General features: G+C 40.9%; 1 protein-coding gene across 1 annotated transcript; it reads left to right on the top strand.

Annotated features, from left to right (window-relative positions):
* The first annotated feature begins 4,315 nt into the window (after nucleotides 1-4,315).
* Nucleotides 4,316-6,135, top strand: LOC104445560 (geraniol 8-hydroxylase). The gene is given in 4 exon segments (XM_010059460.3): nucleotides 4,316-5,338; nucleotides 5,432-5,816; nucleotides 5,819-5,866; nucleotides 5,869-6,135. Coding segments are annotated over 4 exon segments (1,494 nt in total). The 5' UTR covers nucleotides 4,316-4,444; the 3' UTR covers nucleotides 6,036-6,135.
* Nucleotides 6,136-24,210: the final 18,075 nt, after the last annotated feature.

The raw sequence follows: 24,210 nt of genomic DNA, 5'->3' as shown, positions 1-24,210 counted from the left end.
AACGGTTGCGGCACTCACGGTGGCTCGGTACCAGCAGTAGTTCAACACAGCGGATTATTGCATCGAAGGGACCCAGGCAGCGACGAAGAACGGTGGACAATAGCACTCGATCTCGTGGGAAGACTTAAAAAAGAAAAGAAAAGTCTTCTCTTCTTTTATATGTTCATTTCGTGGGCGTCTCTGGTCACACAAGTCAAAACCCACGGAGGAGAAGTCCTCCCAATTTTGACTTCCTTCTACCAACGAGTGCTCCCCTCATTCCAATGTGGACGTCTCTTTTACTGTAAAAATGTATGACCTTCCCTCGCCCAGATTTTCCTTCATATAAAACAATCAATATTGGAGAAAATAAGTGAGAGAATCTGCGCTCGCCAATGGCGCCCCTGGTCGTTGACGGATAGCCTTTTGGAAGGCTATAGTGACGGTGCAGGATGGTCTCGAGCACAATCAACAAATGAGGACTATGATCGGTCCGGCAAGCTCGCTAGGTTAGGGCGAGGTCTGGTGAGCTTACCAGTGGCCAAGTGGGCCTCGCCCAGCTGCTGGCGAGGCCGAGCCGATGAGGGCCAGTGGTCGGCCTGAAGAAGAATTAGAATAGGAGAAAAAAGAAAAAAAAAAAAAAAAAAAGAAAAAAAGGAAAAAAGGAAAAAAAGGAAGGGACACAATCTTCTATTTTCCATAGGTGAGTGTTCACAATATCCTCTGCTTTAATTTCTTTTCTTTAATGAATTCCATTCAACCATGTGAATATATATTTTATTCATTGCAGGCTGCACTTGACCGAATAGATTATACCCAGGATGTTTCTCTTTCATGACTGAATTTTCAAGATTATGATATTGCTCTTTATATTTCCTAACTTGAAATTTCGCACGTGCAAAGCATATGTCAATTTCGGTCTCATTAAAGAAATGACGGGCTTATATGAGCGACGAGTTCAGCCAAATTTTCATCACCGTGAGCTTAGTCCAAACTCACTAAATTAAAGCTCAAAACCACCGATTCAAACTCATCCGTCGAAGGTCCAATGCAAATGTAATAAAAATAATATAAACTAAATATTGGATTCTTCTAAAACTATATGTTATTTTTGTCTAGGGGTTAAAAATTAATCCTAATTTTTTTATGAATAAATGACTGGATCGTCAAAATTTAGGTGTCAACAACGCATGTGAACGCGATGCAAATCAGCTTAAGCCTTAGGAGTACTACTATTTTGAAAGAATCTCTCCTTAATTAATTTATTATATTTACTGTATACTAAACCAACTGGAAGTTCTATTAGTTGCCAACTTAACGAGGGAAACTCTTGCTGTATGAATCATCAAAAACTTTTGACCTATCAAAAAAGAAAGAAGCAAATGACCGTCATCGGCGGAACAAAACCATGTTATACATTTTTGTTTGGGCAATTATAATGAGACTTTTATCGAGGATTGGCAGCTGTAATTCCGCCGATGACAGCCGATTGGGTTCCTTCTCCATTACTATTGATAAATTTGTCTTTCTTGCCCGTTATTGTTGCATTGCCCCCTTCTTTTCTGGAGTTGTTGTATTACCCGTTGTTCAACTTACTCTTTCAACTTTCAAAAATTCACTCGATGTACTCCTTTCGTTAAAATGTAACACCGTTAGCTAGTGTGACCATATTGAATATTAAAAAAAGTTCAGAGACCACCCATTTTATTATCTCACTAAACAAATTGAAAGCTCACACATAACAGTCTTTCTTCCATTTAATGCACACACTCAATTGTTGTGGGTAGATAAAAGAAAACTTAACAATTCAGTTTTAAATCTAATATATAGATGTTAATTCAATCTTAAACTTTTAGATGTTGCAAGTGTAGTCTTTAATTTGTTGAAATTCCAATGAAAGTTCTTCCAATCAATTGCCATTGGAAAATCAGTGACTTGATGGTCCACACTAGACGTCATTTCGAGTAAAATTATTTATGTCAGGTGCAACGTATAGGACTATGGAGGATGATTAGATGCAAATAGTAATTTTCAACTGCAATAGATCATAAAGATGACTTTAAAATTTCATGTAAAGGTCTCTGTGTTGACGAAATTGGAAAATTTGGGACATGATTGATTGTGATGAGATAATTTAGTGACTAATATGGTTATTATCCCAACGTCTCGGTTGGATGCATCATGAGGGCTTGTCTTGGCCTGGAAATTTACACAAGATGGTGACATCCGCCGTCGCCTTAGAGAAAGTTCATATGACCAAACACGTGGGACGACAAGTTGTTTTGTTTTCTCTCCAAGCGAAAATATTGGGGAGAAAATATTGGGTGGTCCGGGACCTCCACATTAGCGTGGTCCCCAGCCACTCACGAGGTGCCATGTGGATGGTGGGCCCACCCGGTGTCTTCTACCCTCTTCCCCTCTCTCTCCTCTTCCAAGTCTGCCAACGCCCTCTCCTCTTCCTAGTCTGCCGACGCCCTCTCTCCTCCTAGCATGCATGCTCTTTCTCCTGTCAGAGCATTTATTGCGGGGAAATTTTTTTCTCTTTCCTTCGTTTGAGAAAGAAAACGGCCCTTCGTTCCTTCCTCTTGAGATAGCTAGTATAAGCACCTAGAGGGGGCTGAATAGATGCACAAACAATTTATCGAGATACGGAAGCGATTCTTGGCAAACGATAGAAAGGAAATTCTTTCTTGATTAACAAAATGAAATACGATCAAGGTAAAGAGAGTAAGGAAGAGAGAATTGAACACAGGATTTATAGTGGTTCGCTTTTATTCCAAGCCTACGTCCACTCTTCCGCACTGACAGCCCATCGGCTGGATTTCACTATGATCAAAAGAGAAGTTACAGCACAGCTTTGCCTTGATTCCACAGTGTAGATGTTCTACCACACCTCCTCAAGGTTTCTCACAAATATAGACTCTCTTTTGTATACAAGTATTCGCTCAAAGTGATTGTCTAAACAAAAAGGAGCTTTTCCTTTGGAATTCTTCTATCGTGCACCCCACGAACAACTTAGAACGTCTTCCTTATATACTCCTTTATGCCATCATACCCAGGTGGCATTCCAAAGGAATTCCTCCAATCTACCCGTTGGACGGAATCAATTAGGAAGATTGTTCGAGCTATTAAAGGAACGTGTCGATAGCCCATCAATCATGTTCGCCCATACAATCAGGATCTCGATTTCCATAAGTAAAACCTTCCAAGAATATTTAGGCAATCATCGAATCTTCAATCATAGAATCAATCTCGATCAATCAAAGGATTCTGTTACGTCTTTTCCAGCCACGAGATCTTCTCCAGTTGATAAGGTTAAATCCTTGACGAAACATCCAGTTCTGGATAACCTTTCTTCAACGGATTAGAGGCACAATGAGGATAGACTTTGAGTCTTGAGTCCGTGTCCGGAGGTCTTCGAGACTTTAAATAGCGAGTCTGTGACAAGCCTTGACTGGCGATGGAAACGTTTTGTCAACTTCAAAATACTTCAAGAAGATTTCTCCAACACCTCTGTCCCTCTCCATTTGTTTCCTTTCGAAATTTTGAATCTGAACTTTTCTCCCTCTCTCCACGCTCGTTCTTTGCTCAGCAGTGCATCAAGCGGCCGTTCCCCCATCGCCGACGAACCACATTACGGCCGCCTCTATGCCGTGCTCACTCACTTCTCTCTTCGGGCTCGTTGCTACTCCATCGTTCGTTCCGGCGTTCCCAGGATCGTAGATGTAGCACGCGGAGGAGAACGGCCGCTTGATGCACGACGGAGCAGCAACGAGCGTGGAGAGAGGGAGAAAAGTTCAGATTCAAAATTTTGAAAGGAAATAAATGGAGAGGGACAGAGGAAGGAACGAACGGCCGTTTTCTTTCTCAAACGAAAGAGAAAAGTTTTTCCCTGCAATAGATGCTCTAACAGGAGAGAGAGCGTGCAGGCTAGGAGGAGAGAGGGTATCGACAGACTAGGAAGAGCCGTTTTCTTTCTCAAACGAAAGAGAAAAGTTTTCCCCGCAATAAATGCTTTGACAAGAGAGAGAGCGTGCAGGCTAGGATGAGAAAGGGTATCGGCAGACTAGGAAGAGAAGAGAGAGGGGAAGAGGGCAGAAGACACCAGGTGGGCCCACCATCCACATGGCACCTCGTGAGTGGCCGGGGACCACGCTAACGTGGAGGTCCTGGACCACCCAATATTTTCTCAATATTGGGTGGGTTTTACATTGGATGTAGGTGAAGTGTAAAACCATAGAAAAATCGACACGTGGAGTCCATGTTTAAATGGGGTTAGCGATTCAAAATTTGCTTGCAGTCTACTTTAGTTTTAGTATTGGAAAAGTCTCAATGCATGGCCCCACGATGACATGGAATTTTGAGAGCTTGAGAGATGAATGCAGCAAGCCAATTTCAATGACCTAAAAGTCGTAATAAATACAAAGGAAGTGGTCGCACTTCTTGTAGTTGTGGATTCAGAAATATGGATTGCTTGGTTCTCATTATGTGTCTGTACCTCCTCTGGGGCTTGTTCCAAGCTCTCTCCTTCGTCGCCAACAGGGGCCGAAGAGCTCGGCCCTCCAACCTCCCCCCTGGTCCGCGGCCTCTCCCGATCATCGGCAACCTCCTCGAGCTCGGAGATCTTCCCCACAGGTCCCTAGCCAAGCTCGCCCGCACCTACGGCCCCATCATCAAACTGGAACTTGGCTTCGTGACTACGGTGGTGGTCTCTTCGCCGATGCTCGCCAAAGAGATCCTCCAGACCCACGACGCTGTCTTCTCGAATCGCACGGTTCCCAATTCCATCACGGCCCATGACCATGACAAGCTAGGCTTGCCCTGGCTACCCGTTTCGCCTCTCTTCCAAAACCTCAGGAAAGTATACAACTTGCATATCTTCTCCAGCAAAAAACTCGATTTGAACCAACACCTTCGCAGCAAGAAAGTTCGAGAGCTGGTCGCCTTCGTGAGGAAATGTGCAGATGCTGGCGAGGCGGTGAATGTCGGTGAGGCGGCTTTCAGGACCAGCCTTAACGTGGTATCAAACACTCTTTTCTCTTTGGACATGATAGAACCTTTGAATCCAGCTGGAGAGCTGAAGGAGGTGGTGTGGCAAATTTTTTTTGAGATTGGAAAGCCTAACCTGGTAGATTACTTTCCCATGCTCAAGAAGATTGACCCGCACGGTTCGAAGCGTCACCTTGAGGCGCTTATCCAGAAGTTGTTCGACTTTTTCGATGGTGTGATCCAGAGAAGGTTGCAGCTGAGGACAGAGAAGGGTTGCGTGAGGTGTAACGATGTTTTGGATTATCTCCTTGATTTGATTGAAGATAAAAATGAGACCCTGGACATCTCCCTAGTCAAGCATCTATTTCTGGTACCATCTCCTCTATCATGCTTCCCTAATTGTGATAATTATGATCTAATTTCTTGGAAAAAGGCTCTCTGATTTGTGACGTGGATCATGCAGGACATAATCACCGGCGGTAGCGAAACCACTTCAAGCACTCTGGAGTGGGCAATGACAGAACTACTTCGCAACCCAGAAAAGCTATCAAGAGCCCAAGCTGAGCTCCATCAAGTCATTGGCAAAGGCAAGACGATCGAAGAAGCCGATATTTCTCGCTTGCCCTATTTAGAAGCTGTCTTGAAAGAGACTTTCCGGTTGCACCCAACGGCTCCTCTCCTTCTTCCTCGAAAATCTGGGGAAGATTTTCCTATAGGCGGTTTCACCATTCCAAAGGGTGCACAGGTTTTGCTAAATGTGTTCGCGATAGGACGAGATCCGAGCATTTGGGATGATCCAGACGAGTTCGTGCCCGACAGATTTCTTGGATCTGATATTGATGTTAGGGGACGAACTTTGAGCTGGTACCGTTTGGTGGTGGCAGGCGGATTTGTCCGGGTTGCCATTGGCCACGAGAATGTTGCCTTTGATGCTCAGTTCGCTCATCAACATATTCAATTGGAAGCTCGAAGATGGTGTTATCCCCGAGAACATGAACATGGAAGAAAAGTTCGGATTAACCGTCCAAAAGGCTCAATCCCTAAAAGCTGTGCCCATTCCCATATGAAAGAAGAAAAAGAAATGCATGTTCGTGTTAGATTCTACATAATTATGATTGGTTGTGATGATTGCATCGTCTATTTACAGAAAAAAAGCGCTATTCAATATTTTGGTAAAAATGCGCATTTTTCTCGAATTTGTATCCTGGCAAAACAAAGAGATATTAGAGAGCAAAAAGAATTTCTCAGTATAGTAGATGTAGAAGAAGAGGCCAGAGTTTTGGGAAATCTTACCTCTCTTTATCTGTGTAATCTTTTTTTCCTTACAATCTGTATGCGGTGATAACTTTCAGTCTGAGACAGAGGTCTTCTCAGATCTTAAGAGCTTTATACATAAAAGTGCTGTCCAATGCTTGCGACATTTTACAACTGTCGAAGCTGCCGAAGAACCTCAAGACCCTCCAGATCAAACTTTGTGATGAAATCAAAGAGCCATTTACTCGTGCGCCTGCAGAGTGTAAATTACAGACCTTGGATCTCGTGAAATTACCAAGGCTGGAGAGAATCGGCGTTGCTATGGCCTCGTCGCAAGTACTGGAAGTGAGACTGCGTCCTACGAGTTTATAAAAAACTCTTGAAGAAGCCGAAAATTCTTGCGGTTCTCTATATTTCCGGTGCGACTAGGCTGGAGACCATTTGCCGTCAGACAATGAGGCCTGAGAGACTCGAGAATCTGAAACAACTAAAAATCGAATACTGTCCCAAGCTCGAAAGAGCTATTTAAACCTCATGCGCCTGCAGACTGTACATTGCAGACCTTGGATCTTATGGAACTACCAAAGCTGGAAAGAAAATTGGCGTTACAATGGCCTCCTTGCAAGTACTGAAAGTGAGGCGTTGTCCAAATCTCAAAGAGTTCAGAAGGAACTCTTGGAGAAGCTGAAAATGTAGAGGTTCTTGATATTTCCGGATGCTGTTTTGTCTGATTTTTTTTTTCTATTGAGTATGCGCAATGAGGAAGATGACTTTTCGTGAGAAACTCTGTTTTTCATCTGTTTGATCTCCATTCTATTCTCCACCATCAAACTGCACAGGTGTATTCAAAGCCTCACCAGGCAATCTCGCAGCAAATTACTAAAATCAATGCCGTCAGGTGTTCGGTACATAATTGAACTGAAGATTCAAAATAAATTTAGAGATATAACTGGACTTCCCCTTAGGAAAACTTGCCTTCAAGCGTGAAGCACAACTCATCTCATCTTCAGTTCCATATTAGCACAAGACCTTATCTTCACGTATTAAAATCCAGGTTTTCATGAGGAAAGCAACGCACAAAGTTCATGCTTTTTCAACTTCAAAAAGGATGGTTGCTTGATGTATTCATGCTGCAGATTGTGTCAGGTGAAGTTTCTTCTGCAGCAATGTTCAAGCTCCATGAGATTTGTTTCCTGCTCTGTACCTAAGATGGGATGTGTCTGAATTCAATTGCTCATAGCAAGATGAGGAAGATCTGCATAAGATAATCGCTGATTATACTATCAAGAACCGGTCTTACACATCTTAGTATGGTTAAAATATTGTCATCCTCAAACCACTATGTGGATTTTTCCTAACTTCAAGTTTGAGGAATTAGTTCATCAAATCTTTGACATCACCAGTCATTCTCTCGGTTAGTCATCATCTGAACTTTTCAGCCTGACTAATTTCACACAAAGGAAGCAGATCGGAAAATTTTAAGGACACTTCCGAGGAAAAAACGAGGAGTTATGGTAGTTGAAGTATTAGAAACCCGCTTCCCTTTGTATTAGTAAATACTAGATGAGATCAGATGCATGTGAACGCTAATTAAATCATGAGCTTTACGGGTACTACTATTTTGAAAAAATCTCTCCTAAATTAATTTATTACTGCATACTAAACCAGCTGGGAGTTCAATTAGTTGTCAAATTAACGAGTGATGTTGCTCTAGCTGTATCAAGAATCAAAAACCTTTTACCTATCAAAAAAGGAAGAAGAAAAGGCTGGTCGTGGGCAGAAGAAAACCATGTTTTACATTTTCGGTTGGCCAAATATAATAAGACATTTAATCAAGATTGGCAGCTTTAATGTCAATATTAAATAAACTCTACAAGGCATTAGACAGAAAAAGTTATGGTTGGGTTCCTTCTAATGTCTCCGTAACTACTGTAAATTTGTTTTTTTCTTGCACGTTCTTGTTACATTTCCCCTTTTTTTTCTAGAGTTGTTGTATTATCTAATGATCAATTTAATTCTTGAACTAATATGACCATATCAAATGTTGAAGAAAAGTTTAATACAGAGAAAATCACCATTTCAATCCTAAACTTTTACATCTTGCAAGTATGATCCTAAACATTTGTGTAAAATTCCAATATTATTTTTCCGACCAATGTCATTAGAAATCACTGACGTAGTAATCCCCTTAGGTGTGGTTTTCGAGTGGAGTTGTATGAGGATAAAGGATGACTGGATCCTACGTAAATCAATTTCCAACTACAATTGGTGAGAAATATTATATTGAAATTTCATGCAAAAGTTTAGATTTACATTGATAAGTGGCAGTCGTATGATAGGTTTAGAACTAATTGGATACATGCAAATTCAACCCAGTCCAAAGTCTAACAACATCAATCAAAGGACTCTCATTAGGATCTTTAATACGAGTAAAACATCATACCAATTGAAATATATAAACTAATTTTAGGGTATATTTGTTCTGCAAAAACTGAATAATTTGAATTTTTTTTCCTAAAAATGGTTTTTTGTATTACTCATAAAAATGAATAAAATGAAAATGATTTTATTTCCATGACTATGATGAAAATGTTTAGACATAAATTGTCGTCAATGATGAAAATATTTTAAATTAACTAATTATTTCAAACGATATAAATGATCATTTTTCAAAAATTAATTTATAAATTATTCATTTTTCGTCAAATAAATAGAGCGGATGATAGAAATGAGTAAAAGAAGTTTCATGATTAGACCATGCCTGCAAGATTCAAACGACAAAGGCAAGAGAGCGTGATAATTTGTCGTTGCGTGTCTTCGTGTGCAAATTTTCTTTATCCTTTCGGATGTTAGAAATAATTAAAAACTCTTTAAGATAATTTCTTTTGTTGAAAATTGCTTGAATATCTCTTTTTGACGATGCATACCTTAATTAATATATGTACCTCAGATAATAATATAATAAAGCGAATTCATGTACTCTTTTCTAAATATATGGCAATACATACATTCTACTTTTTTTCTCTTTTATATTATTTTTTTTTGGATTAATATTACGAAAAATTTTAAATTGGTATATCTATGATAAATTTACACTTATGTGACAATTTTTTCATCATCAAAACCCCAAAATAAGTATAAATTTACTTCGTATTAATTTTTGACCATAAAATGCTCCAAATTAATATATACGTGACAATTATATTTTCAGTTGATTTTCGTTAAATTAGATTAATATCATGAAAAGTCACAAATCGGTACATCTACGTAAGTAAAATTTCAAGTTAGTATATCCATCAACTACCATACATTATTTAATTCAGTAATTTAATCATAAAAATTAATAAAGTTAATAAAGTATAAATTTTTCATGTGAATTGATTAAGGAAAAGGACAAGAGAGAAAAGGCGAAGACGAAAACGAAGACCCGAGGACACGACGCGCGTTGACTCCGGGCGGGGGATGAGTAGCAGCAGCGACTGAGCGAAGAAGAAGAAGAAGAAGAAGAAGAAGAAGAAGAAGAAGAAGAAGAAGAAGGAGAGAGCTTTTGAGAGCTGCCACGTTCTGCTTTCTGCGGTCTCGGCCCCGGAAAAGCTTTCAGAGGTTCGCCTTTCTCTTCGTTTCTTCTTGTTTTGGTCGCATGGCGTGTGTTGATCTGGCTGGATGAGCTTTTCTTTCTGTTGTTCTTGTCTTCCGGGCTTCCGGGTCGATGCAGTGTTTCTTGTTTCTTGAGTGTATGATCGATGCGTGGCGACGCGCTGCATCTTGACTGATGCGGTCGCGTTTGGAGCGATGCATGTGGATCTTGAAGAGTTTGGAGTCCGCATTCACCGATCTTAAGCTGCCACATTTCCCGGTCCCCCCGTGCATTTCGCTTCCGATGCGGTCGCGTCTCCGATATAGCGCATGTACATTCCATTGAAATTATTAGAAAGAAATAGACTTGACGGAACATGACACCAAAGGGTATAAAAGATGCTAGACATCTTGAAACATTCGACTCTGACCCGACTAAACTGCAGTAGTTCCCGACTTGTGTTCGAAGGAACTGAATTATGAGATGAGTTGAGACCCGAACCTGAACCGGGCTCGTCTTCTAGAAAGCAGAACCTAATGTAACCGACTTTCAACCTGTAGTTGCTACTTCATAATCTTTCTCCTCTTACTTTCATGGGAAAAATACATTCAATTGATGTCTGTCATCTATATTGATTTGCTCCTTACAGCTTATTTTGTCCACTTTACCCTTGTGCATTCGCAACACGCATCAGCATGCCCCAGTTCTTGTCCCCGATGAATTTTTCGTTGGGAACGAGTCGATCTTGAAGCATATGACTTGTGAACAAATATGTACAATTGTCAAAGTAGCTTGCTGGACACCGGTTTCGTCCATTAAATGTTGTTTAGCCAAAACATTCACTGTTTTGCATTCTCACTTTTGGAGATTTATGGCGTGTTTGATAACGTTTCTGTTAAAAAATTGTTATCGGGAATAGAAATAGAAAAACTATTTCTATTTTTGGGAACAATTTTTGAACATAAGGATACGTTTGGTAACTGCACAAAATTTATGTTCCCGGAATAGAAAAATAACAAAAACACGTTTGGTAAACTTATATAATTTTTTTTGTTTCTTTTAATTATTTAGTATTTTTTTTTTCATTTTTACTTTTTTTTTCTTCCTTTTGGATGGTCGTTGGCCTCGCCTAGCCATAACGAGGCTCGGCCTGGCCTTAGTTGGGCGAGCTCGAGCTCGCCCAAATTTGGCAAGGCCGACCTCGCCTAGCCACCGGCAAGGCTTGGCCTCATCGGGCCACCACTGGGCAACATTGACTTGGCGATGGCTCGACGAGCTCGGCCTCGCCGGATCCGGTGAGCTCGAGGGATCTCGGTGAACTCAAGCTCGCCCAGCCAAGGCGAGGCCGAGCCTTGCTGGGGGCCGGCGATGCTCCGGCAAGGTCGCCGGTTGTCACGCCCCGATCCTCAAGCTTGTGCCGATCCCTTTCTGGTCGATAAAATTTTGCGACTTCCTAAGACGAGTTGCCGACCATTTCTTTTTATTGCACATGCGGAAGCAAAAATAAATCTCCTAACAATAATCATCTTGGGATAGAAAAGCAGGACAACAGATTCACACAAAACGAAACATGCTTTTATATTCACATAGTCATGTACAAGGTCTATGATCAAAAGACTACAAACACTGGCTTTCCAAAAAGAAGCATCCCTAACTGATCTACACTTCTGATCATCTCCTCTCAGCTCTGGGTACTCCACTCGACGATCTTGAAAATTTAATCCATTACGGGGTGAGATATAAATCTTAATGAGTTCACATTCTAAACCCTGATTATGAGGGAAATACGCCTAGAAGTGTCCTAATCACATAATCATATAATCAATGAGACTTACCTCGTTTCAGATCCACCATGAAAGTCAGTACATTTTATATCTCAGACAGTATGTGTCACGCCCCGATCCTCGGGCACGCACACATCCTTCTCACTTGGTCGATTTTATAATGCGATATCCCAGGACTAGTATCGCCGACCCTTTCTTTTATTAAGCACATGCGGAAGCGATTATAAATCCCCGTACAATAAAACAATGGGATAGAAAAGTTGAGGGCCATATTTTTCATATTGAAATTTATAACCAAACTTCTATACAAAACACAAATCACTTCATAACTATTCACATCAAAATGGAGATCTCAAAAGAAGATAGGATCTCAATCCATCCAGCCATACTCAAGGCCCATCTCGGTATTATCTTCTTCTTTCAAAATCCTTCCCTTCAAGTTTCACCTCCAAGATCTCCTTCCCACTTCTCCTCCTCGCCTCCTTATCGGGTCCCGAAATGTTTTTCCCCAAACCGGGATGAGACTACGTCTCGCGAGTTCTACCCCACTAAGCCCGATTAGTAAACCACTATACTATAGGCTGCCTATACACGCACAGGGCAGAAGACATACCTTGGCATCAGATCCCACCTGCAAGTCAGTACAATTCATACTAGGCACCTAAGCAATCATATCGCTGATCGAAGCATCGATCAAATCGACCTAGTCGATTAAATGCCAACAAGACCACTCACGGTCATTTCCAATCAGTCAATCAATTCACAACATCAAATCAAAACAATAATCAATCGACCTCGTCGATTACATGTCAACAATGACCCTTCCCGGCCAATTTAATTCAATCAATCACTCCAGGACAAACAAATCAAATCATAACGATGATTTCATCTATACTTGATAATTAATCTCAACATTCCCATTCAACATTCCCACTCAAATATAGGCTCAAGGCGCTAGAGGTAACCCCAGCACGAAGTCTCGTCATCGCGCGGCACTTAGTCCTTGACCACAAATAACAGTAGTATAAGGCGCTAGAGGTAACTCACACGAAGTCTCGCTATCGTGCAGTACTTAGTCCTTCACTACAAAAGCAATAGGGTAAGGCGCTAGAGGTGACTCACACGAGATCTTCCATCGTGTAGCACTTAGCCCTCCACTATGCATAACAATGCAGCAAGGCGCTAGAGGTAATTCCCATGCGACTCAAGTCGCCATGTAATACTTAGTCCTTAACTACAATAAGCAATGGTATAAGGCGCTAGAGGTAACTCACACGAAGTCTTCTACTTGTGTAGTACTTAGTCCTTTACCTGCTCATGATCCATTGGTTTCCCTCAACACAACACACATCACATCAACTTCCAATAATCATCTTGCTTCAATTATAAGCCAACACACGATTAATCCTCACGGCCCAATGACATTGTACCGCGCATTTAAAATCCTCAATTCAAATAATGTCGTGGCCTAAGTTTTTGTATTAAAAATACTCGATAAAATATCGTGCGTGACCACACGACGGCCTTAGCCAAAATATAATATTTTCCTTTCCATAACTCCCACATTTTCTGTAGTCCGCTCAAATAGATTTGGCATTATCAACCGATGCCTGGTTATTTTTCAATTAATAACCACGATTTTCCAATTAAAGAATAATTCCCAACCTTCGCAAATAATTCAATTCAACACAAAATAAAGCTCCATTAAATAAACGGACTTCACCACGACGATCGCCATGAAATTTCGGTCGTCGACTAACCCAACTTTAATTTCCGAAAAATAAATAATTAATTAATTAATTTCGAAAATTAATAATTAATTGCAATAAATCCAATTTAGCTCAAATTAAAGCCCAATTGAATAAACGGGTTGCACCACGATCATCAGCATAAAAAATTCGGCCACTAGCCATCCAAGTTGAATTTCCGGAGAATAAATAATTAAATAATTAATTTCGAAAAATAATATTTAAATACAAGAAATTCAATTTAACTTAAAATAAAGCCCGATTAAACAAACGGACTTTGCCACGGTCATCAGCATAATATTCCGGTCACTGGCCATCACTGTTGAATTTTCGGAAAATAAATAAATAAATAATTAATTTCGAAAATTAATATTTAAATGCCAAAAATTCCACTTAGGCCCGACTTATCAAATTGAAGCCCGATTAGGGTCGGAAAATTCCGAGATGCTTCCAACAATTAGTAGACCACGTCTACTTGCTAATTGCACAATCAATTTATTTAAATCACATCATAATTAACTAATAATTGCTAATTTATTCTAATCTAACAACCTAAATACAATTAATTAAAACTAAACCAACCTTAAAGCATAATTAGCCAACTAATCCAAGATTAGTGAGATTACTCACCAAATCGCGCGCAAATCGGATCAATCCGACGGCGGCGACGCGAGGAACGATTGTTCCTAAAGCGACTCGCGGATCCGGGGCCCGGAAACGGCCCAAAAGCGAGCCCGAAGCTGCTGAAACCCACTCCGTGGGTCTTGCTGGTCTGGGCTGAACGGAGCCGCTCCGGCGGCTAGGGCGGCGAGGGGAAGCCGGCGGAGGGCGAGGGGGTCGCGGGGGTGGTCCGGCGAGGTTGGGCGGTGGCCGGAGGTGGCTAGTCGGTGGCTGGTCGGTGCGGAACAGAGGCGAAACAGGGCTGGGCCGAGCTGGATCACGCGGCCTGGGCGCGCGCGGACGGCGGGACGGCGGCGAGCGGCGGGCGCTTGGGCGGGTGGCGGCAGACAAGCGGCGACGGCCGAGGGGCGAGCTGGTTCTGGTTCGGCTTCCGGTTTTCGCTTGCTGGACGTGCGGAGGAAGGAAGAAGAAGAAGAAGAAGAAGAAAGAGAGAGAGAGAGAAGGATATGCATTGACCGGTCAAAGAAAGAGAGAGGGAAAGTGAGCGGTGGGGAATTCGCACGAGGGGGAAAAGGGAGAGGAGAGAGGAGAGAGAAAGAAAAGAAAGAAAAGAAAAGAGAGGGGGAGAGGGAGGAAAAAGAAAAGGAAATGCATAATTCTTTATTTCAATTTTCCTTTTCCTTTCTTTTCTTTTGGGCTTCAATTTTCTTCCGATAATTTCTTTATTGAAATTTCGGACCCGTCAATAAATTGACGAGCGATGAGACAGATCCTTAAAATAAGAATTATGACGCGCTTAAAATTCGATTCCCGAAATCGAGTTCAATTTCGTGGTTAAAAATCAATCGACGTGATTTTAGCTCAATCCAACCAATTAGGTAGCTTTTAGGGATTTTACAGCTGATACATCCCTTAACGGCTTTACCCAATAGATTAGTTAACTCATGAGTGATCACTCGAGAAAAAGAGCCATAGGCACGTCGACGAAATGCCCATTTCACTTTATCGAAACGGGGTCGAATTTCGGGATGTCACATGAAAGTATGAGTAACAACTAAGCTCAATTAACTAGAACGCCATATTAAAATTCTTATATAAGCATAGGAGTCCTGATTGAATGTGTACTATGGACTGGAGAATTACCTTTCATAATGCTGAAGTACAAGCCTTTCTAGCAATTGGCTCAACTATAGCCCTCTCCTCCTTGTGTTGCATCTTGAAAGTAAGAAAATTAAGAGAGATTTTAAGCTCGAAGCATATTGGACATAAAATGAAGAGTATGGAGAGATCATCAAGCAAATATGAACAAAATACCACTAAGTCGAGACAAGTTTCTCGAGAAAATCAATGAAACCTCAAAAGCGCTTGCTAAGTGGAGCAAAGAGAAGTTTGCCAATGCACCATGTCGTATTAGGGAGCTCAACAAGGCATTAATAGAGCTAACCAACAAGAATTCCCAAAATTCCAACAAGAAGGATGGCCAAAACATTGTCAACCAGATAGAATAGTTGTTGAAACAAGAAGAAAAATTCTGGGGTATGAGATCACGCATTAAATGGCTGCAATAGGGTAATAGAAACACGAGTTATTCCATGCAACTACAAGGCAGTAGAGAAGACAGAGAAACATGATCACTATGCTACAAATGGAAGATCAAAGTTGGTGTAGGGATCCCTCTGCACTCAAAGAACACATAGGGTCCTTCTATAGGAACCTATACAAATCAGAGGATCCCAGGAACTATCAACCAATTCTAAATTAGTGTCCTAGCCCAGTAAGAGAGGACATAAATGAAAATCTGATGGCCAATATTACTATGGAAGAGGTAAAAGTAGTTTTTTTTTTCAAGTGGGGTCACTAAAAGCCCTCGGACCCGATGGACTTAATGGCCTCTTTTACCAACAATCATGGAGGACATAAAGTTGGTTTACTCCCGTTAGTGCAGAAATTTTTTGAAACAGGTACCCTTGATCCTCTTCTCAACAAAATGCACATATTCTTGATACCAAAAGTAAAAAATCCATAAAACATAGGCCAATTCAGACCTATTAGTTTGTGCAATTTCAGCTACAAAATCATTTCAAAAGTCATGGCCAATAGATTAAAGATTTGCCTTCCAGAGATTATAGAGCCTGAACAGAGTGCCTTTGTACAAAGTAGACAAATCCAGGATAATATATTAATCGTTCAGGAAGTACTACATCAGCTGAGAATTACAAAAAGGAAGGAAAAATTTCAGACGATCTTGAAACTGGATATGCAGAAAGCTTATGACAGAATTGAATGGGATTTTCTAAGGGATTGTATGCTGAAAATGGGTTTTTGTGAGAGGTGTGTATCTTTAATTATGCAATGTGTTTCGACGGTGTCCCTAAGTATGAAGATCAACGGGGAACAGACTCAATATTTTAGCCCTTCGAGAGGACTTAGACAAGGAGATCCTCTTTCTCCATACTCATTCATCTTAACAGCAAACGTTTTGACCTAGCTGATGAACAAAGCTATTGAAGTGGGAAGCATCAAGGGTATAACACTTAACGGGTTCTACCCTACACTAACTCATTTACTTTTTGCCGATGATGCTATATTCTTTCTGGATGGGACTATTGTAGAATGCCAAAACTTAGCAAATATTCTTAATCAGTACTATTATGCAATGGGCCAAGCTATTAATTTAAACAAATCATGGGTATTTTTCAGCAGTAACAGCCCTATATCTCTGAAAAGAAATCTAGCACATAGGCTCAGAGTCCTAAGAATAGACAAAACAGGGAAATAACTCGGCATTCTAACAAAATGGGGTCATTCAAAGAAAGAGATGTTTGCTTGAATCTTAGCAAGAGTAAACTTGAAACTAGAGGGATGGAAAGAAAAGTTATTAACCAAAGTAGGCAAAGAAATTCTGATTAGGAGCGTTGTACAAGCCCTCCCTACTTAGGCAATGTCAATCTTTAAACTTCCTCTCTCTATATGTAAAGCTATAGAAAGAAGAATTGCTTCATTTTGGTGGCAGAAAAGTGATTCAAAAAGAGGTTTGCATTGGAAAAAATGGAAAGTCTTAAAAACCAGAAAAGATGAGGGAGGTATGGGATTCAAAGATCTGATCAACTTTAACAGAGTATTGACACCCAATTTTTAGCGAGCCGTTTAATCATTTATTGTATTAAAAATTAGGAATTAATTTTAACTCATAAAAAATATTAGTTAATTAATTAATTAATTACATAGCATATAATTTTAGGTGCATTTATTTTAATTTGCATTTACATTGGGCCGGTGACAAATGGGTTCAAATTGATGGTTCAGAACTTTAATTTGGTGAATTGGACTAAACCCATGAATGGAGTAAATCGGTCCAAGCCCGTATTCTTGGAAAGATTTTACAGATTTATTTGTGCGAGATTTCAAATTTTAGAAGAATCCTCTTGCAATCCTAAATCGTATCAAAAACAAATATTGCATTTGAAAAAAGAAATTTTCGTGGATACGGATTTGGAAAAATTAAAATCCTAACCCGTGGTCTATAAATAGATTAAATGCATAGAACTTGGAGAGGAGGGCCACACAATAGAAACACATGGCAAAAAAAAAAAAAAAAAAAAAAAGAAGAGAACCCATGTTCTCCACGATGAGAGTCAGCAACTCAGAATTTGGGAGTGCACATCGAGAATACACGAACGAAAGAGTGAACAGCAGAGATGGTCGAGGCCCTCTTGATCGAAGCCAGTCGCAGCTTCGCATTGTCTCCTAGTCCCTCGCCGTGCGCCACCGACAGCCGTGACGTGTCTTTGCTGCTGCCTCCCGTTGCTAGTTTGTCCCATTATCACAACCTGTCAGCCAAGGTCGAGAATACCAAGTCAGGAAAAGCCATAGCCACGTGATCTGAATTAGAGAACTCCAGAGAAAAGAAGAACGCGAGGAGGGGGAGCACTCGTTGGAGGAAGAGAAGTCAAAAGGGAGCACTTCTCTGCAGGGTTTGACTGGTGCGTCCAGGGATACGCACAAAGAGATTTTTTTTTCTCCAGTCACTCCCAACCAAGTAGTTGTTTTGCTGACCAAGCCGCGGCAATCCCTGCATCCAAGCGAAGCCTCGACGCTCCTGGTCCTACTGCGTGCATGCCAATGAAGAGTTGACCTTGATCCCGTGACGACCCGTTGCTGCTTTGATCCGTGCCACGCCCAACGACGAATTGCTGTCCATTCAAGCCGCAATCCCACCAAAATACAGTCCCGACATCCAACTCCGAGCTGTGAGCCTCGCCGAGCATTACCATATCACATCGCGAGTAGCCGTAGCCGTTCGAGGATTAGAATTTGGGAGCAAATATTCGGAATAGGTAAAAATTTTGTCTATTTTGATTTCCGAAAATTCCGTTTCCTTATTTGATATATTTGTTGATGCACACGATTGAAATCCCTAGCGTGATATTCATAACTGGAGGAGCTCTCAAATTAGGTATTGACAATCCGATTTTCACGCCCGAAATCTGACTCGCAATCCCTTGCAAAAATCGATAATCCGATCTTACACCCGAGATTCGATTCGTGATTTAATTTTAAAATTGGTTAACCCGATCTCATGCACGAGATATGGTTCGCGGATTTACGAATATCAATCCTATCCTGTCTGATTTGCCGTCGTGTTGGTTAAGTCAATTTTATTTTCGTAAAAAGAAAAAAATCCAAAAATATTTAAATTGGGATTAGGTTTGTTTTAAAATATTTTCTGTTATCTTGCATATTTAGAATAGGGATTTTATTTCGACTTTTTAAACAAAAATCCAAAAAAAAAAAAAAAAAAAGTGCATTCATTTAGGATGTTAGTTTTTTATTTGAATTGCATGTTTAATTTTAATTTCGAATTTCATAAAAGAAAAAAAGAAAAAAATTAGAATTATGGCATCCTTGGCACGTCATAGCATATTAGAATAAATTGCATGTTTTATTTTAAGTTTAGATTGATTTTTGCATCTTAGGTTAGAGCTTGCTAGGTTAAGATAATATCTTAGTTTAAATTAGGATTTAGTCGATCTAATCCTTAATATAAGCTGGATAGAATATTAATCTAGATAGTTATCTTTTGCATTTTCCTTAATTTCGAACTTCATGAAAAAAATGAAATTTGTCTTAGGATAAATTAGTTGCAATTTCTAGGATAGATTGCATTTTTTTTTTATTTAGAATAGAAAAATCATGTGCACATAATATAGAATTAGGCCTATGAAATGCACGTCATTTAGAGACTGTTATTAGGTCCATTTAATTAGAAATTGCATGTCATTAGAATTAGGTTATTTAGTTATATTGCATTGCATATTACATGATTTTCATTAAATAAGTGAAAACAAAAAAAAGAAATTACGTGTTAATTAGAAATCATATTTATGACCGTTGATGTGAATTCTGATCTAACAACGCAGGTGCTTTCGTTGCTATGAGGTAAGTCCCGCAATTTATTTACTGCTTTACTTGGGTGTTAAATTGGTAGATTGTGCACCCGCATGATCGCATCACATGTTAGGAAAATAAATTTAAAATCAATAACTACCTGCAAAAGCATTTTTGAAAATAAAAGAATGGTACCAAAATGGCATTAGAGAAATCTAGTGTAACCAAGTTTCTGTACCCTTAATCTCTAATTCGTAGGAGTAAAGTAAAATTCCTATTACTTTACTTGGGTTTCTAATCGACTCACCAAAAAATAGATTAGTGGCGACTCATAAATAAAATATATCTACATGTTAAGAAGTTTGAACTTAAGTTGCGAATTGGTATGGGCTTGGGAGAGCCCGAGTTAAGTCTAGACTTACCAATCCCTTAAGCTAATTTTAAGTGGTTCACACCCGAAAATTTGGTTGCGACATAGAGCAATGCTCGGAAAGCAAGCTTGGCGATTATCCAACTCTCCTTCAGCTTTGTGGAGCAAAACATTAGAAGGTATCTACTTTCCAAATGGTGACTTATGGAAGGCAAGAAAGGGGCAGCGACCGTCTTGGGGATGACAAAGCATTTGAACAGGAAGAGAAGCCATAGAATCAGAGGTTAAATGGTCAGTGGGGGATGGTAAATCCATTATAATACGGGAAGACAGATGGTTAAAGTCTGGAGTGATTGGAGGTCCAGCCAACCTACATGAACCTGTTATGGTGACAGAACTTATCAAGACTTGAGGGTTTGGAAGGAAAATCTGATTCTTAACCTTTTTGAAGAAAAAAAATTGCCAATGAGATACTCGCAATAAATTTGAGTCCGAATCCAAAGAAGGATTGCCTAGTATGGACAGGAAACAAGTTAGGGATATATACTGTGAAGAGCGGGTATAACAGAGCCTATTCTAACACTACAAGAACAGACCCAAACAAGGCGTCCTGTTCTTTCATACCTCAAAGAACCCTGTGGACTAAAATATGGAGTCTAGCTATACCCTCGAAACTGAGAATGTTCCTATGGAGTCTATGTCAAAACGCCATACCAACAAGGGAGAATATGTATAAAAGGAAAATGCTACCCGATCCCTTCTACCCGTTTTGCTTCACACACATGGAAACAACAGAACATCTAAGTGGACAAAAAAAATATGGGCAGACCTACGCATTAACATCATTAGCAACCCAAGCAACATCAAGAGATTCGATCAATGGCTAACGGAGACATTCGAAGGTAGGGAAGGTTTACCTGAAAAAGAACTCATTGCGGCTGTGCTATGGAACATATGAAAGTCCCACAACAACCTCATTTTCAGAGCAAAGCCTCCGCAACCGATCGATCTTGTGGATCTAACACAAGAACAGCAAAAAAAATTTAGCAGATGGCAAAATCTAAAAGGGCCAAAACCCACAAATCGAAGTTTACCCATTCGGTGGGAGACGCCGGACAGAGACGAGTTGAAGATCAACGTAGATGCTTCATGGATTTCGAGCGAATTCCTCTGTTCAATTGCTGGGATCGTGCGAGATTCAACGGGCTTGGTGGTCGAGGGTTTCGCCATAGAAGCTCGGGCATCCTCTTCTCAGCAAGCAAAAGCCCTTTCTCTGCTCCACGGGATTTCGTACTCGAGGGAAAGTGAAAAACGGCATGTGGGGAGAGAGCACGGTCAAAGGGGTTGCTGGGTGTGTGAAAGTGATTGTTTGAGTTTGGTTGACTTTATTATGGGCCGGGCTGAATCACCATGGGACTTGAAGGAAATTATGGAGAAGTGTAAAGAAGAGTTAGGCCCTGTTTGGCATGGCAACATGCCAAAAAGTGATCGATTCTCGATTTTTTGTTCCCGAGAATCGGTTTGGGACGAGAATCGCGTTTGGTATAATTTTTGTTCCCCGAGAATCGGTTTGGGAGTAGATTTGAGAATAAAAAGTTGATTCTGCGTCCGAGAATCAAAAAAGAATCAACACAATAAAACTCTTCTTCTTTCCTTCCGCCATCCCGCGACCGTCGCCGCCGCCGCCTACCACCGCCCGCCGCCGGTCGCCGGTCGCCCGTCTAGCGAGCTCGCGGGAGGCTCGCCCGCCACCGGCGAGCCTCACCGGGGCCGGGCGAGGCCCGCCCGTCCACCGGCGAGGCGAGGCCTACCTAGCCACCGGCCGGGCTCGCCTAGCTCGACCGGTGGCCGTGGCCTCACCCAGCCCCGGCAAGCCTTGCCCAGCTGCGGCGAGGCCCGCCTGTCCACCGGCGACGCTCGGCTTCGCCAAATCTGGGAGGCCGAGCCTCGGTGGGGCTGGGCGAGCCTCACCCAGCTGCCGGCGAGGCTTGGCCGACGAGGGCCAGCCTCGCCGAGGGTCGACGACGCTCTAGTGAGGTCGCCAGACCCTCATCCGGCCGGTCGCGGTCCGGTGACCGGCCACAAGAAGAAGAAGAAGAAAATAGGAGAAAAGGGAAAAAAAGAAAAGAAAAATGAAAAAAGAAAAGGAAAAAAGGAAAAAAAAAGTAAAAAAGTAGAAAAAATATTTAAAAATAAAAAATAATAATAATTTGGAATGTAATCAATGAACACGTTATCAAACACAATTATATTCCAGAATAATAAATTTTAGACAGTTACCAAACACGTTTTTACTCATAATCGGTTCCCTAGAACAGAATAAAAATAATTATTTCTTGTCGAATCAGTTCCTAACAGAATTGTTGCCAAACGTGCCTTAGCCCTTTGCAAATCAGTACGGGTAGTCTATTGTCCACAACAAGCAAACCGAGCGGCGGATTGGCTTGCTAGAACACACCGAGCCAAAAAACTTCCTACAAATTAGGTGAACTTCTCTCCTTTCTCCCTCTCAGAAATTCTATGTTCAGAATTTTATCCATCGTTGTCTTGTAAGAATCGTTTATCTTTATGAATGAATGCAACATCTACTATTGACAAAAAAAAAAAAAAACAACGCATGTGAACGCTATGCAAATCAGCTTAAGCCTTAGGAGTACTACTATTTTGAAAGAATCTCTCCTTAATTAATTTATTACATTTACTGTATACTAAACCAACTGGAAGTTCTATTAGTTGCCAACTTAACGAGGGAAACTCTTGCTGTATGAATCATCAAAACTTTTGACCTATCAAAAAAGAAAGAAGCAAATGACCGTCATCGGCGGAACAAAACCATGTTATACATTTTTGTTTGGGCAATTATAATGAGACTTTTAACGAAGATTGGCAGCTGTAATTCCGCCGATGACCGCCGATTGGGTTCCTTCTCCATTACTACTGATAAATTTGTCTTTTCTTGCCCGTTATTGTTGCATTGCCCCCTTTTTTATTTCTGGTGTTGTTGCATTACCCGTTGTTCAACTTACTCTTTCAACTTTCAAAAATTCACTCGATGTACCCCTTTCGTTAAAATGTAACACCGTTAGCTAGTGTGACCGTATTGAATATTAAAAAAAAGTTCAGAGACACCACCCATTTTATTATCTCATTAAATAAATTGAAAGTTCACACATAACGGTCTTTCTTCCATTTAATGCACACACTCAATTGATGTGGGTAGACAAAGGAAAACTTAACAATTCAGTTTCAAATCTAATATATAGATGTTAATTCAATCTTAAACTTTTAGATATTGCAAGTGTAGTCTCTAATTTGTTGAAATTCCAACGAAAGTTCTTCCAATCAATTGCCATTGGAAAATCGTTGATGTGATGGTCCACACTAGACGTCGTTTCAAGTAAAATTGTTTATGTTAGGCGCAACACATAGGACTATCGAGGATGATTAGATGCAAATAGTAATTTTCGACTGCAATTGATTAGAAAGATGACTTTAAAATTTTGTGTAAAGGTCTCTGTGTTGACGAAATTGGAAAATTTGGGACATAATTGACTGTGATGAGATAATTTAGTGACTAATGTGGTTATTATCCCATCGTCTCGGTTGGATGTCATGAGGGCTTGTCTTGGCCTGGAAATTTACGCAAGATGGTGACATCTGCCATCGCCCTAGCTCAAGTTCATATGACCAAACACGTGGGACGACAAGTCGTTTTGTTTTCTCTCGAAAATATTGGATGGATTTTACACTAGGCGAAGTGTAAAATCATAGAAAAATCGACACGTTGAGCTCATGTGTAAATGGGGTTAGCGATTCAATTTGCGTCTTCCCCCACCTCTGCTCTCTCTCCTGTAGACCTAGCCCACCTCTTTGCACACTCTGACGCTCTGCTCTCCTCTGCAGACCGTGCCTTCATTTTCTTATAAGGCATCCTGGACCCTTCATCATGATGACTGAATGCCAGGCGGCCTCATCGCGAGGATCAAGCCCGGGGGAATTTCCCTATTTAGTTAATTTACCCCCGGCGGTTTATCGTTATCCCATTTTACGTTTGGGGTTGACTCCGATAAACGGGATAGTTTAGGGACTTGTCCAGGTCCAGACTAATGTGGTTATTATCCCATTGTCTCGGTTGGATGCATCATGAGGGCTTGTCTTGGCCTGGAAATTTACGCAAGATGGTGACATCTGCTGTCGCCCTAGTGCAAGTTCATATGACCAAACACGTGGGACGACAAGTCGTTTTTGTTTTCTCTCGAAAATATTGGATGGATTTTACACTAGGCGAAGTGTAAAATCATAGAAAAATCGACACGTGGAGCTCATGTGTAAATGGGGTCAGCGATTCAATTTGCGTCTTCCCCTACCTCTGCTCTCTCTCCTGTAGACCGAGCCCACCTCTCTGCACACTCTAACGCTCTGCTCTCCTCTGCCCTCCTCTGCAGACCGTCTCCCTCCTCTCTCTCCTCTCTCTCTCTCTCTCTCTCCTTTCTTTAGTTT

Source organism: Eucalyptus grandis, chromosome 5 (genome assembly GCF_016545825.1).
Source record: "Eucalyptus grandis isolate ANBG69807.140 chromosome 5, ASM1654582v1, whole genome shotgun sequence".
NCBI classification, from domain to species: Eukaryota; Viridiplantae; Streptophyta; class Magnoliopsida; order Myrtales; family Myrtaceae; genus Eucalyptus; species Eucalyptus grandis.
Note: the sequence above shows the minus strand (reverse complement) of the source record. Positions and strands in the feature narration are given on the sequence as shown.